The sequence below is a fragment of the Pelophylax lessonae genome (genome assembly GCF_965119305.1).
Source record: "Pelophylax lessonae genome assembly, chromosome: 3".
NCBI classification, from domain to species: domain Eukaryota; kingdom Metazoa; phylum Chordata; class Amphibia; order Anura; family Ranidae; genus Pelophylax; species Pelophylax lessonae.
In genome coordinates, this window is record NC_138770.1 from 630,366,622 (window position 1) to 630,383,264 (window position 16,643).

Consider the following 16,643-nt stretch of genomic DNA (forward strand, 5'->3'; position numbering starts at 1 on the left):
TTTGATTGCATTGATGGATTGTATGATCATATTGATATGCACGTACCCTTATTCAATCAGACAAGGGATCTTTAATGTGTGAATATTATTTAATCTGATCAGTTTAGTTGTATTGATTGATAGATTGTATGATCATATTGGTATGTACACACCTTTAATCATATTCATACATATTTGGCCACCTTTAATCGATCGGATGAGGGATCTTCATTTTGTGATTACTATATATTTTGATCATTTTAATTGCATTGATTAATGGATTCTATGATCATATTGATATATACCTTTAATTGATCAGATTAGGGTCGATTATTATTTAATTTGAGCAGTTTGATTGCATTGATGGATTGTATGATCATATTGATATGCATGTACCCTCATTCCATCAGACAAGGGATCTTCAATTTGTGATTATTATTTAATTCAGTCAGTTTAATTAATTTATTATATAATCATATTGCTATGCACATACGTGTAATAGATCGGATGAGTAATCTTCATTTTGTGATTACTATATATTTTGATCATTTTAATTGCATTGATTAATGGATTCTATGATCATATTGATATATACCTTTAATTGATCAGATGAGGGTCGATTATTATTTAATTTGATCAGTTTGATTGCATTGATGGATTGTATGATCATATTGATGTGCACGTACCCTTATTCAATCAGACAAGGGATCTTTAATGTGTGATTATTATTTAATCTGATCAGTTTAACTGCATTGATCAATAGATTGTATGATGATATTGGTATGTACCTACCTTTAATCATATAGATACATATCTGGCCACTTTTAATCGATCGCTTGGGAGACTTTGGTTTGTGATTTTTATGACATTGGATCAGTTTAGTTGCACTGAATGATAGATTGTACAATATTATTGATACATATGTGGCCACCTTTGGCGTCCTGCTGCTCCAACACCTCTCTGCTGACCAGTGAGTCCTTCCTTTGTGTCCAGTTTGTTTATCAGGAGACAGTAAAGAGATAAAAGATTGAATAGATTGCAGTGTAATGACATCAGATAATCGTCACCCCCCAAAGGTCAGTAATCTCATCTAAACACTCACCCTGCCTACTGTGTTTATTCATCGAATACACTGAGATTCCCAACTCTGCATGTCACCAGCATTGTTTATCTGCCTAATTATTTATTGTGTGGTGCAATTAACACCATTATTTCTGCCATTTTATGGTAATATATTTTGGGTAGCGAGGGATTATGTGTAATGGGGACAATGCTGATTGTAAACCGTAAACATGGAATAAAGACTTTCAAACCCCATCAGGCTGGAGGTAAAGTAGATCCAGTTCATTTGCTAAAAGTTCTGAAAATCTGCCACATTTTCCATTTGTTTATTACTAAAATACCTGCATCACCTTTTTTTATTTCTTAAACCTTTCTTGCACCTTGGTGTTGTTGATCTCCTGCAGCCTCTTTGCAGCCACTTCCTACCTATGGGCACTCCCTGTCCAGTAATCGGTGCCTGGCAAGGTGGCTTTCCTGGTGGTGTTGTTCAAACACCTATTTGTAGTGTCCAGTGGAAGCACATATAACAGGATGACCACTGCAGGGGCACAACTGAGAGACGGGGCAGAGTGTTGTCACCCTATAACAGGAAATGCCTGAACAGGGACCTTCAGGCTTTGTTCACACCAGTCCATGATGGGAAGGCATTAAAAAATGGAGCTCTTTCCCAAAAGGCATAAAATGCGCCACTACTTTGAAAAGGCGCGGCAGTGCCGCTAGTTATTATTGGGGGTGCCTTTATTTATTATTGGCAGCGCCATGCATCTTGCAAACATGTGTGTGTGTGCATGCGTCAAAACATGCTACCAAAGTACTATGGGTTTTGGTGCAGCACAATTTATGAAGCGGTGTAGTCTATAGAAATTATTAGGCTGCCAGCAACGTGATGCACAGGAATGTGTGGAAATGCGCAAACATGCATGGTTGCACCTCTGTGGTCTGAACAGTGCTTTATGGCAGGATCACCAGGTATTATTTAAATTAAAACTGCAGATTTTAAAAAAAAAAAGTGACACTAAACGATATCCTTGCTGTCCAAAAGTAATCCATACACATCCGCTACTCCACTCACATCTCGGCGTTTTTATTTGTACAGGTGTTTTTCAAGATTTTTTTCTGGCGTTTTGTAGCGTTTTTGCAGCGTTTTTGTGCAGGCGATTTGAGTAGACCAATGAAAAACAGTAAAAAGCTTGTAATCTGACAAAAAAAGAAGCTCTTGTACTTTTTTTGAGCGACGGGCATTTTGCTTAAGGAGACAGAACGCTCAGATGTGATCAGGGGCCATTGAAATGAATAAGATTTGTCTTGTTGGGCGTTTTTAGAGCTGAGGCTTAGAGCAGAAAATGCTTGGATGTGAACGGAGCCTGAATGGCGCTGTCATCTATTTTTTATGAAACTCTTTACTACTTTGAAACTTTTTGAAACTATAATTTTTCTGCCTCCTTGTAATGCCCTCTGTGAGCTCCTAAGCCTCTCCTTTACCCCCTCACTGTTTGGAATAAGAAGTGCATGTTAGTTGCAGTCATGTACACTGTTCTATGCATGCCACACATCCCGTAGTCCATCACAGGAGTGAGCAAGAGATGTGCCTATGTTCCTACACACAGTGGGATCGCGAAGAACAAGCGCAGGTACCCTCTAACCGCAAAGGCGGATCACAGCAGCAAAAACAAAAAGAAACTTTTAGGGGACAGACCAATAGAAGGGAGTTTTTGAGTTAAGAATACAGACTGGATTCGATTTTTTTTTTCACCAGAGTTTAGTGTCACTTTAACCACTTCCAGACGGTCCCACTTACTTTTACTGCGGCAGGGCGGTTGGTTAGCGCAAAATCACGTACAGGTTCCCAGCTTCTTCTGGGTCTGGGGCGTGCGCACGCGCCCCTGGCCACTCGCTTCCTCTGTGACTGGACACAGGGGGAGCCAATCAGTGTGTTCGGCGGACCCGATGTTCGCCACCACCCGGCGATCTCTCCCCAGAGGCAAAACGGTGGTCTGCCTATGTAAAAAAGCATCCCCCACACAGTTAGTAAGCACTCCCAGGGAACACATTTAACCCTTTGGTTGTCCCTAATGGTAACTCCTTCCCAGCCAGTGTCATTAGTACAGTAACAGTGCATATTTTTTAGCACTCATCACTGTATTAGTGTCACTGGTCCCCAAAAAAGTGTCAGTTAGTTTCTGATTGGTCCACCACAATGTCACAATCTCGCTATGAGTCGCTGATCACCGCCATTACTAGTAAAAATAAAAAAATTAATAAATAAAAATTCCATAAATAAATCCTATAGTTTGTAGGCACGATAACTTTTGTGCAAACTAATCAATATACACTTATTGGGATTTTGTAGTAGAATACATATTTGCCTAAATTGATGAAGAAATTAGATTTGTTTACATTTTTTTTTTTTTTATTGGATATGTTTTTTTGATCTTTTTTTGTTTATAGTGCAAAAAATAAAAACCAGAGGTGATCAAATACCACCAAAAGAAAGCTCTATTTGTGGGAAAAAGGGACATAAATTTGGGGTAAAGCGTCGCACGACTGCACAATTACCACTAAAAGTAACGCAGTGCCGAAAAAATGCTCTGGTCAGGAAGGGGGAGAAATCTCCTGGGGTTGAAGTGGTTAAGGATCCGTTCACGCCATGGATGTTGAGCTGCACTGGGCAACACAGAACACAATCCCAGCACATAGACAAGGCCATTAACTTTGAGTCCAGTTCAGCGTGTTGGGGTGTAGTACACCTCGTCACAACCCACTATGGTGAATAAAGAGGAAATAAATGTGACATTTTAATAAAGTTGAAAAAAAGGGGGAAAAAAAAGTAAATAGTTTTGATGCATCAATTATGACGTAACTGCACCACTCCCTTATGATGCAATACAAAACAAAAAATAAATAAATAAAAATAAATAAATAAAATATTAATAAATATTATTAAATTAATAATTAATAAATAAAATAATAAAAAATTCCATAAATAAATCCCATAGTTTTTTTTGTTTTGCGGTTGCTGGTGTGGATGAGCCCCAGCAATGAGCTTTGATATTACAGTAACATGCTAATGCTTACATGAGCTTTTTTTTTTTTTTTTTAGTGTATCTGTTCTTATCTGTTAATATCTGATAGACCCCCAATCCGGGGGACCGTATATTACATGAGATTTTAATTACTAGCTGTACATATACTAACTTTTGTTATAGTATTCTTATTTCTATCATTACTTTAAATACTTACCTTTATGCCAGAATAGGAGTTTTATTTGATCTAAAAAAAAATATTATAATTAAATGTTATTGAACTATAATTGTAGTAATAACCATTTATTATGGCCGTTGTCAGTGTTGCAAGCAAAGAATCTCCCTCTTGTGGCCATTTGTTTATCAGGCAGTGTAGTCAGCATCCCTGAGGAGGAAATGTTGTGATTATTATGTTATGGTGTTTATAGACATAATAATGATTGCAGTCACTCTGACAAACATTATTCATTATTCAATGATTGCTTCAGACACCTCCTGAGTAAAAATTGATTATCATGATTGGATCTTTCAAGCCCATCAGCCATTGTTCTCCAAGATAAGGATGATGTTAGTAGTGTCTGGTCAGTACATGAATATTCACTCTTGTTTAACGTAAACACAGGAATGTTTTTTAGTGCTTTTTGCAAAAAACGCTCTACAGTCCACTTAAAATAGTTTCCTACGGGACATGTTCACATCTATGCTTTTTTCAGAGGCTGAATTTTTGGTAAGGGTCAGGGACTTATTTAAACACAAAACTGTGCTTTTTTGGTTCAATAGACTGCAATGGAGAAGCTGCATAAAAGCATGTAGTGCGTTTTTGCAACAATTTTGCTAAAAAATGATTTTAAGATTTGCGGGTTCTTTTTTTAATCTTCCCTAACAACAAATTGGGCCCAAAAAAAGCATGAAAAATGCAAAACATATAACGTACAAAAAATTCACGAAAAACATGTCAAAAACGCATGTGCAAAAAATGCAAAACGCACTGCAAAAAGTACTGCAGAAATTGATCAAAAACAAACTGCATAGATTTGAACCGAGCCTAAAGAGAAGTGATGGGCCGAACATCCCCCTGTTCGGTTCCCACCAGAACATCTCGACAGGGAAAAAGTTCTAGCGAACTCTAAAAAAGTCTATGGGACACGAACATAAAAAATCAAAAGTCCTCATTTTAAAGTCTTATATACAAGTTATTGCCATAAAAAGTGTATGGGGACCCGGGTACTGCCCTGGGGGACATGTATCAATGCAAACATTTTTTTTAAAACAATTTTTACAGGAGCAGTGATTTTAATAATGCCTTAAGTGAAACAATAAAAATGAAAAATTCCTTTAAATATCATGCCTGGGGGGTCCCCTTGGTCTTCCAGTAAAGTGGCGCATCTGTACGATGTATGGAGCCTGCTGCAGCAATACTGAAATTTCTAAAGGAAAAAATGTCATTTAAACTTGCTCGCGGCTGTAATGTATTGTCGGCTCCCGGCAATACAGATAAAAAAATGGATAAAAAATGGCGTAGGTCCCCCTGTCAATACCAGGCCTTTCGCAAAACTCTCCTAAACTCATCTAAACTTTGTACACAAAATGCTTTTTTTCTGCCAGGAAAACTGTTGTTTTTTTAAGCCTAATGTGCATGGCATGGAGCCTTAGTCTTATGCCCGGTGCACCCTATGAGAAAATGGAACGAAAAATACTCCTTTCATAGCGAACGCACGATATTGATCGTTAGTGTACAGTTTTCAAAAGCCGATCACAGTTCATGTGAAATTTTCCGAAGGGACAAACATGAAAAATTTTCTTGTACGATAATCCAATGAACGATTTTCGTTTACTCAGTACAGTATTCATCCGTAAAAAAAATCGAGTAAGCAAGATCATGCATGCACACAAATGGATACAATACAATACATTACATCATCGAGGGAATTTGTATTCTGTCTTACGAGAATTTTCGTAACTCCAGTAGCCTATTCGTTGTTAAAATAAGCATGCAAAAAAAAAAAAAAACACGTAGGGTCATTCGTCTGATATTCTCATCGTGTGTGCCAGGCTTCAAGCTGACAATACACTTTACAATATGTTTGTACTCTGTACAAACTCTCTAATAGCCACATAATAATTTAATAAGAATTTTAACAATAATAATACTATCAATAATAATAATAGAAATTATTATTATTATTATTATAATTATATAATATGAGGGCAAACCTAAACAATCTTTAATGTCTGTGATCAGCTAAGACAAAGAGATCGGCATCCTCTGTAATGAACAAACACAGCTGCTTTTACACACCCTTTAATAAACTCTACGTTAAAATTATTTTTATTTACAAATCAATAATATGGTTGATTATACTACACTGATCATATTCACATGTATATAAAATGATACATACAATAATATGATTGGCTATGCTACACATTACTATACTTACATATTTTATATATATTGTATATATATATATATATATATATATATATATATATATATATATATATATATATATATATATATATATATATATACATAGTGATTGTTTAGGTTATACAACACTGATCACATTCATGTGTATATAAAAATATACATATAACTTGATGTATTAATGCATAAAAACCAATAAAATGTTTGAAACTTATTTAAAAAAAAAAATAATAATATATATATATATACATATAATAATATGATTCGTTATCACATTCACATGAATTTAAATGTAATTGAATGGACCAGATTAAAAGTTTGCATGGTGAAAATAGAGATATCAATAATCACTAACGACTGTTTTCCAACTATCTATCGAAATCCACTTTCCCGTGTATTTCTTATTAATCAAATAGGTTGTCCACTATAGATCAATTATTCCTATTGAGAGAGATTGCTCAGCAATTAAAATCCATTGCTGATCATGTATGGCCACCATTAACCCTCTTTATCATGGAGTTAGAAGTATTAGACTTGCTTCACGCTTACACGTGCGACCAAATGCTGGCCCGTTTTTCACACGTTTCTGTGTGCCGTGTGTAGGGCAGCCCAGCTATTTCAACGGGCTAAATTCAAGAACCACAGCAAAGCAGTCCCCGACTCTTTTCCAAAAATGTGCCGCACTGAATTGTGCTGCGGCACCATGCAATATGGCATTCATGAAAACATGATGCGTTTGCAGATGCATAGGGGTGCCGACAACAATTAATGGCTCCGGCAGGCGTCTGCTAAATGGCAGTGCGTTTCTCTCTGTGTCTGGAAAGCACACAATTGTTTGCGTGTTCCTGGCAAGCAAAGGTGTGAACCTCGTCTTACAGTACGTCAGTCTTCACTGAGCAGAGAAGATGCAACTGAATCTTCGCCTGAGTTTATAATAATGCATAAATATCATAAAAAGGGCTCATTCACACTACTGTGGTGTGTTACGCATGCACGCTAACGGACGTTTTGCCATGTATGCGCTAACGCATCTCAAATAGTGTGAATAGGCCCCTTCTATGATTATTTAAGCATCTACATATATCGATATAGATATATAGATAGATAGATAGATAGATAGATAGATAGATAGATAGATAGATAGATAGATAGATAGATAGATAGATAGATAGATAGATAGATAGATAGATAGATAGATAGATGGATAGATGGATAGATGGATAGACGGATAGACGGATAGACGGATAGACGGATAGACGGATAGACGGATAGATAGATAGATAGATAGATAGATAGATAGATAGATAGATAGATAGATATATAGATAGATAGATAGATAGATAGATAGATAGATAGATAGATAGATAGATACACTATATATCTTCTAGATTGTAAGCTCTGACGAGCAGGGCCCTCTAATTTCTCCTATATTGAATTGTATTGTACCTGTATTGTCTTCCCTCACATTGCAAAGCGCTGCGCAAACTGTTGGCGCTATATAAATCCTGTATAATAATAATATATAGATTTTAAGCTCCTTGAGGGCAGGGACTGATGTGAATGTACAAAATATGTGTAAAGTGAGCGTTAATTGAAGGCGCTATATATGTGCCTGTAATAAATAAATAAAAAAAGATATATATATATATATATATATATATATATATATATATATATATATATATATATATTTATCTCAATCATTATATTCACTTCTTGAATTGTAAGCTCTCAGGACCCACGCCCTCCTAACCCTCTTGTATTAAATTATATTGTAATTGTACGGTCACCCTTTATTATATAAAGTGCTAAACAAACATTTGTTGCTAAATAAATCCTGTATAATAAAAATAATTAAGGCAGGCGAAGGTTCAGCGACCTTGTCTATGCTCAGCGAAGGCTGACATACTGGGATAAAAAGGGTTAACTTTTGATTCTGCGCAGATACAGGGCGCCGTATTGATGAGCATTGTAGAAGGCAAGCAATGTGATCCTTATTTTGCAGGGTGATGGTCACATTGTATTATTAAAGCCAAGAGCCCCCAGAGCCCTCACTTGTCCATATGCGCCTGTACAGAGACTGCTTTACTAGGAGTTAAACTGCTGGGGGCACCCGTTCCTCTCTGAATACTTGTGCTGTGTTTACAGGCAGGGTTCAGTCTCCAGCGTGGATCAAGAAGGAAAGCAAGTAGCCCAGTCTCAGCTCATCCCTAACTCTACAAGACCTGGAGAAACAAGGAGATGCAATGCCCCCGATATACAATGCATGCCTCTTGCAGAAGGGGAAGTGTTGTATCCCACTATGAATGACTGATGCTGTCACTCAGCAAGAGGCTGGGCTTAAAGAGAAACCTTTCCAAACACGCCTCCCCCCCCTCTCCTCATTCCTGCTCTGACAGTCTTGCAGCCAACATCTATAGTGAGAAGAGGCTGCAGAGAGGTGAAAGCACCAAACTGCTGCTTGCAACGGAGCAACAGGACGAAGTGGATGCCAAGAAACGAGCGGACGAAGGTTTTTGCGAAGTGACACAGTACGTCCCCTTTAAAGGTACAGAGGCAAGTGTCAGCGCTGCTTTCCTTATATGGGGGGTGTCCAGCAGTGGCAGGCATTAGGAATACAATGTGAAAAAAGTCTTCTGCAGATCTCATCTCTCCACCCGAACGCAAGATCCACAGACTGGACCCCCGGACATAACCTGAGAATGAGGCGCAGGAAAATCGCAGTGGTCGCTGGTTTCTGTTTGTCCTTTTTCCTTGGCACTGTGCTGAATTTGCTCTGCGTGCCTGGGTTTGACCATATCCAGCAGATACAGGATAGGGGAACCACGGTACCACTTGGCGCATCATGGCAAGTCCAGGGGGGCTCCTTGGATCTACTCAAGCAGCTCCAGGAGAGGTACCTGGAGGTCGTCCGCTATAGGGAGCATCAAGCTCCAGTATCAGCTTCAGGAAGGCTGCTGAGACCTCTGGAGAGGAGGCTAATGGACCTAGCCCAGCAATCCTCTGAACACAACCAAAAATGGGAAAGCCCAAAGAGGTCCATTTCTGATCAGAACATTCTATTTCCATCTCACCCCGGCTCAAAAATAGATCTGTCTTTGCAGCCACCTTTGTTAGGTTGCCAGGACATTAGCAAGGGGACCAACGTGCATTATTTGGGTTCTGGTTATACCAAAGCTGTATACAAATTGGTCTTGAATGAGACCCTGTCTGTGGCTCTCAAATCCGTTGATTTTGGTGGTCACGACATTCAAAATTGTGTAAAACGATACCGGACTTTGGAGGACTGTTACAGGCTGGCTTCATTCAAGATTGTCAAAGAAATGATCTTACTCCAAAGACTTCAACATCCAAACATCCTGCAGGTAAGCATGACAGTCCATCAACATTCAGAATTCTTCTTGTTTTGGCCAGGTTGATTAAGCCTATGTGCTCTATATGATGTTTGGGTCAGAAGAGCTTTGTAATGTTAGAGGCTCTTTAGATATTTTGCATCTTCTGAAGACAGGTTAAAGTTTTATCTTGTATTTTCGAGGGACCAGACTTTTGTAGATTCTCTGCATTCCAACTTTATAACTTATAGCTTCCAACTTTAAAAATTCAACTTAAAAATATAGAACAAACCGCCGGAAAAGGTTATTAAAACATATTATTTAAAATAAATAATCTGCCCTTATAATCCACGTGATTAGCACATGTGATAACGGTCCTTGTTTAGCAGCAAACATTTTCCAAATATCGATGTGCCATTTAAACACTGGAATCATCCCTTTGTCAAAAAGTCCATTATCCACCCAAAATCCTGGATGTTTTTTTGTGCATGGACTCCAGAGGTTGCTGCAATGATGCATATTTTTTTTTTAATGTAAAGTTATATATGTGAATTCTATACTCCAGATGAACTTTGTGCGTAAGATGTGAAACAGATTTCAGGGGTGATTTAGTATATGGAATAAATTTCAAACCGTGCTGTTTACTTCGAATACTCAGTGAAGAATAAAAACAAAAAAGAAGAAATATAACCTTAACATGACAGGGCATTTTTAGTGAGCGCTGTTATGGAGCCATATGTATATGACGCTAATGTAAATAATGTCCAAAAACATATGCCCTGTGTATGCACATAAATGATTACTCTTCATTTTTTTTATTTTTTTATTTTTTACTAGAATGACAAAAAATTTCCACCATGCTGGAAAATTTCCAGCACTCTACATTTTCCTAACTGCCCATTACAAAATCTTTATCACGATAGATTAAATATCTAGTTATAGCTTGTATTAATTTACCCCTTGTAAGTCAATGCTGTGGACACTTTCTGTGCGGCGGCAAAGCAGCACCCAAAATTTTGAAAGCAGCAAGGTCCCATCACCTGGGATACTCAGGTCACGTCTACAGAAGACTTCTCAATTTCGAAATTGGTTGCAAAAATTGTATTACTGCTTAGAATGTATTTGTTACCCCTTCTCCATAGTAAGGGAATGGTCCTTGGACCACTTGAGCATCACATGCATGTGCTGGCCAGTTGGTAAGGCAGACTTGCTGCAGGCCATGGTGGCATTCTTTAAGCATGCCCCCAGCCCTTGTTGTTGGCATCAGATCTGTCTATGTATGTCCAGCCATCAGAACTATAAAATATCCATCAGGCACAACAATGCACTTCCCCCATTCGTTTTCCAAGCTGAAGTTAAAATATCACCTTCAGAGTCAATTAAGGCAATGTAACATCACCGGGCTGTGCTGCCAAGTAAGGAACAGTCTGAGACTTTCGCACGGCCTGCCCCTGCCGTGTTTATTTACTCTCAGCATAAATGGTTGCACGTTTCTTTATGAATGAATTATTTTTAAAACTCCCTCTAGAAAGACAATCCCAAAGCTTTAAAAAAGAAGGGAAATATTTCCCCCGTCGAGCTCCAGTCAAGGAGCCAATGGCAGAGCCTGGTTCCAGTCAGTGAGAAGTCAGTGCCTAAGTTCATTTACTTGAAGCAAGAGAAGTGTAAATCAAACACAGCCTTTCAAGAGTGAAAACAAGGCTATCTGTGTGCCACGGACAAGGCGAATCCAGCATACAATCTTTACCACTATTGATAATTATCAAAATATTGTGCAGAACATTCTCTGCCGCCGAGAACAAGTGTGACATTGTTAATTCAGGAACTTGACAAAATTTTAATTGCGCCACTTTTTTTTTTTCTTTTAATGAGTACACCTTACCTGTGGCTTATATTTAATCGTAAGTTCGGAAATTCAAGAGCCGTGTTTCTTAACCGTATTAAATTATGTAGCACTTCATGACCCCAAGATTGCCCGCTGTCCTTTGCCCGGGCAGCTCTATAGGTTTATCAATCAGCAGTGCCTCCAGAAGTTCCTAGAAGCTTATAAAATGTTTTTTTTTGTAAGAATTTTAATTTGCTAAAATTCCAAAAAGTTCAACAGTCTTCTGAATCTGTCACAGTGGCTCGCTTGGGTTCCAGCCATGGAGAAGATCCTTTGCAGAATTTGCAAGGTCTAACATATATTTTATAATATTTTATTATTATTATTATTAATATTGTTATTTTTTTGTGTTAATCAACTGTAGTACTTACTTTAGTACTTACTTTAGAGGGATTGCCTGTTTCATTCAGCGAACACACATTTTGCTAGTTCCTTCTACCTGCAGTTCTATTACAATATTATTACATTTATGGTACAGTAGTGCTACAAAAGTTGTGCAATGGAGATCTTAGGTGATCTAACTTTAAGTGTCCCCTAACTAAAAGATATGACAGTTATTTCATATTTGATATGAAATATATTTCTTTTCAAATTCAATTTTTATTGAGTTTTTAAAGAAAGGGATAACAATAACAAGAACATGTGGATAATTGGGGTTACATAAAGTAGTAAATCATCATATAAGATAAGAGGAAAATAACAATGAGCAATAGAGAAGAGCAAATTACATTTGCGTACAGTAAGCCTCCTAATAACACTGTCAATTATTGTTTATGATATAAAATATATTTCTTGATTCTGGCAAATCAACACTAATAAAACAGAGGCTATTTATATCTCTCTTTAACAACTTCACATAGAACTTTGGCACACTGGGGTTGATTTACTAAAACCAGAAAGTGTAAAATCTGGTACAGCTCTGCATAGAAACCAATAGGCTTCCAGGTTTTATTGTCAACATTTATTTGAATAAGCTGAAGTTAGAAGCTGACTGGCTACCATGCACAGTTACACCAGATTCTGAGTGCTCCAGTTTTAGTAAATCAACCCCACTGACCTAAGTCTTTGGGTGAGAAGCTTAGATTGTAAGGTTGGTCAGAGACACCAAGTTACAAACAGCTATTGTTAAACTGATAGATGTGATGGATAAAATATTTGTACAGGTTCTCATTTATCTAGGTCATGATAGATATAGATAGTAGTAGTTATTCACCTTCAACTGGACTTGTTCTGTAATGTAGATGACGTTTCGTAGCTTGTCCAAGCTACTCACTCCTTGAGGTCTCATGAGTGTCAGGAAAATACCCCAGATGAGATATACTCAACTTTCCTAATTTATCTATGACCAGACATTTACAGTGTAGACCGTTATATGAAAAACAGCACTGGTGGAACAGAAGGCTGTTGGTTGAAAAATTCCAGCTCAGGCCTTTGACGGAGAACCTCAGTCATAACATATCTACCAAGGCTCTGGAGGTTGACATTGCTGATGATCATCATCTGATACCTATGGGTACATTATTGCCCTTACCTTAGATTCACAAACTCAGTCTAGGGTTAGTACAGGCCAAAGCTAATAATATATTATTGGGCGAGAAAGTGAAAGGAGAAGGAAACACATCAACACAGGTAGAGTTAACAAACCGTGCTTAGCTGGTGCTCTTATTAAAAATAAATCCAACATTTCTAAAAGATGGAAAATTATTTGATCATTAAAATACAACAGCAGCTTGGGTAGTCTATGTTCCTCTGTTTAAATAGTACTTGCAAGTCCCACCTTGCTGGCAAGGCATGCTTGGACTACTAGTTCCTCAATGACTTTAGACCCAACAGAGACAAACCCAGTGATCACAGACAAATATACTGCCTGATAATATTTAGCTGCCAAATATCATGTTTCTGCAGCATGGATGTTATAGAAAACGACCGCGTTTTACTATCAATATCTCGTGATGATACGGTATTTTTCCCTAATCTATACATAGCAAGGATGCATTGTCTTGATAGCGTACAGTAGTTTAGATTAGGCTATATGTTCTGTGGTTTTCTTAATTTAGCATTAACCACAACAAACGTAATTCAGTTGTCACAGACAGAGATCAGAAGCATTGCTGACCTTCTGAAGATCAAAGCTTGACATGTGATGCTTTATATGAATTTAATATTGATTCGTTACAACATTTCCAAAGCTAGACCTTTCAGAGCTTGTCAGATTGTCCTTTACCTTTTAATTCTGAAAACTTTATTACCAGAGTTGCTAACTGTCTCCGAATTCCAAGAACATTATCTCATTTATCTGTGAGCCAGATTCACTGCTTATCTATTATGTTCACTTTACTTTTTAAATTAGAGCCTAGAATTGTTGGACGGTAGCCTTTTGAGATTCAAAATCTTTCCTAATTAACTTGACAATTGTGTGTGAAGCATTGACTGCTTTTCCAAGGCAGTGTTGCCAGGGACAAGCCTGTTTGTCTTGAATACATCAGAAAATGACTCTGGTTACATTGTAAAAGATTTGTATGCAATTAGATAGAAGGCGCAAAGAATGCATTTTCTGTGCAATAATATCATATACATTAATATTTTGTTAAGTGATAAGGATGCATTTAATAGACCGATGACACACACAAAAAAGTTTTGATCCCGTTCCCTTTAGTTTTTTGGGCCCAAGTACCATGACGTCACAAAGATTTCCCAATGGGAAGGAGTCAATAAGGTAATTGTGACATGTTTCAGGTGATGTGTATGTAGTCAAAAACCTTGCGACTAAGAAAACACTGCAATGGTTTCTTTGTTAGTACCAATGCATGTGAATCAAGTCAAATTACGTAGTTCTTATTATTGACAATTTTAGTGTATGACGCTATTGTTACAACAAATTCACAAAGAAAGTCTGCCATATCAATGATATCGGGAAGTGAAGGTAAATAAGACTTCCTTCATCTTGGTGTAAATTGTCATTTGTGTTGCATGTGTAATTGTGTTGCAGCTTTGAGACAATTCTACAGCAAAGTTTGACTTTCAGTTCTTCTGGAACTGAGATTCGATATGTTTCCAATACGCTTCCAAATTCTCCAAATAGCTTTTCTTCCTGTAAAACTTGACCACTTTGCCGGAGAAATACTTGCGACCGAGTTGTGACAAATTCATGTACACATTACAGACAATTGCATTAAATCTTTACAAAAATCCACCCTGCACCTTCAATTTTAACACCTTGAGGAGGACACTCAGCCAACGGTGATACCACCAGAATCCTAGTTGCAAAACTAGCCAGTACATCAGGAGTAAAGACTTCAAATCTTTACTGAGGTCTTATTAAATGACAACATAGCTTATATAGAGACATAAAAAAAACACCAACATTTCGGAGACGCTGGTTCCTTTAATCAAGGTGAGGGACCAAATTCGGCCATTTGTCGCACTACAGTGAGACAGATTTCTAAAGAGTATCTACAACACTCTTTATGAATTTTAGGGAATGTGCTCTATATTATCCATGATCTTTGGGGGTAAAAGCAGATCATCTAGAAGTCTGATGGTTTCTTTGTGGATGCATGTCTGTGGATTTAGGCTACCTGTAGAAATAAGATAGGGGTCTGGAAGAACATACACTTTTCAGTTGAATTTTTTCTTTTGGAAATGAACATTTCCAGAAAGATAGATCTCGGCAGAAAGGCAAACTTTTGCATGTCTGTTTATCAATCTTGAGATAACTGTGGAATTGTATACAACAGATATGTATATTTCCTGCATTAGTTGGATACTATATGACAACATAGCGCATATGAATTTTTTTTAACATAGAAAATCTTGATTCTTTCAGGAATGATCCCATGCCATTTCTTTTGCTTTATTTGAAAGGGGTTAAAGAGAATGTTACATTTATTTTAAAATGTACTTATCCATATCTCCTGAATAATAAATACATTTTCCAGATTAGAATTTAAAAAATACTGACCCTAGGCAGTAAGAAAAACAACAATGGACAAAGGGCAGCAATTCAGAAAACATCAGAAATCATCTCTCATAGCATTGACCATTCAGAGCTAGTGAATTTTAAATATGATTGGCTGTTGTGGGTCACTGCAGTTTGCACTGTGGCATTTTCCACACCTTTGGCTTCTGTGCTGTTTAATAAAATCGCACAAGAAGCAAAGCCCAAAGTGAATACCAAGGACAACTATTCAGAATTTATTTTGCAGTGGTGTTGTTGGTTTGTTTGGTATGGGGTAGCTGGTGCAGTTTGGTTGCTATGGTATAGTTGGTATGGTTTGGTTGGTATAGTGTAGTTGGTATGGTTTGATTTGTGTGGTGTTGTTTGGTTGTTATGGTGTAGTTGGAGTGGTTTAGTTGCTATGGTGTAGTTGGTATAGTTTGGTTGGTATAGTGTAGTTGGTATGGTTTGATTTGTGTGGTGTAGTTTTGTTGGTATGGTGTAGTTGGTATGGTTTGATTTGTGTGGTGTTGTTTGGTTGTTATGGTGTTGTTGGTGTGGTTTAGTTGCTATGGTGTAGTTGGTATGGTTTGGTTGGTATAGTGTAGTTGGTATGGTTTGATTTGTGTGGTGTAGTTTTGTTGGTATGGTGTAGTTGGTATGGTTTGATTTGTGTGCTGTAGTTGTTGTGGTTTGGTTGGTATGGTTTATTTAGTATGGTGTGGTTGGTATGGTTTGATTTGTGTGGTATGGTGTGGTTGGTATGGCTTGGTTTGTATGGTGTAGTTGGTATGGTTTGATTTGTGTGGTGTTGTTTGGTTGGTATGGTGTAGCTGGTGCGGTTTGGTTGCTATGGTGTAGTGGGTATGGTTTGGTTAATATAGTGTAGTTGGTATGGTTTGATTTGTATGGGGTAGTTTGGTTGGTATGGTGTAGTTGATATGGTTTGATTTGTGTGCTGTAGTTGCTGTGGTTTGGTTGGTATGGTTTGGTTAGT

At 37.5% G+C, this 16,643-nt stretch overlaps 1 protein-coding gene across 1 annotated transcript in view; it reads left to right on the forward strand.

Annotated features, from left to right (window-relative positions):
* Positions 1–8,610: 8,610 nt before the first annotated feature.
* PKDCC (protein kinase domain containing, cytoplasmic) overlaps positions 8,611–16,643 on the forward strand; it is a gene marked incomplete at its 3' end in the record, with an annotated part of 84,988 nt that continues 76,955 nt past the window's right edge. Inside the window, exon 1 of the mRNA XM_082252621.1 lies at positions 8,611–9,857. Within this exon, the coding sequence (XP_082108747.1) occupies positions 9,075–9,857 (783 nt within the window). The 5' untranslated portion in view covers positions 8,611–9,074. The remainder of the gene's footprint in view (positions 9,858–16,643) is intronic.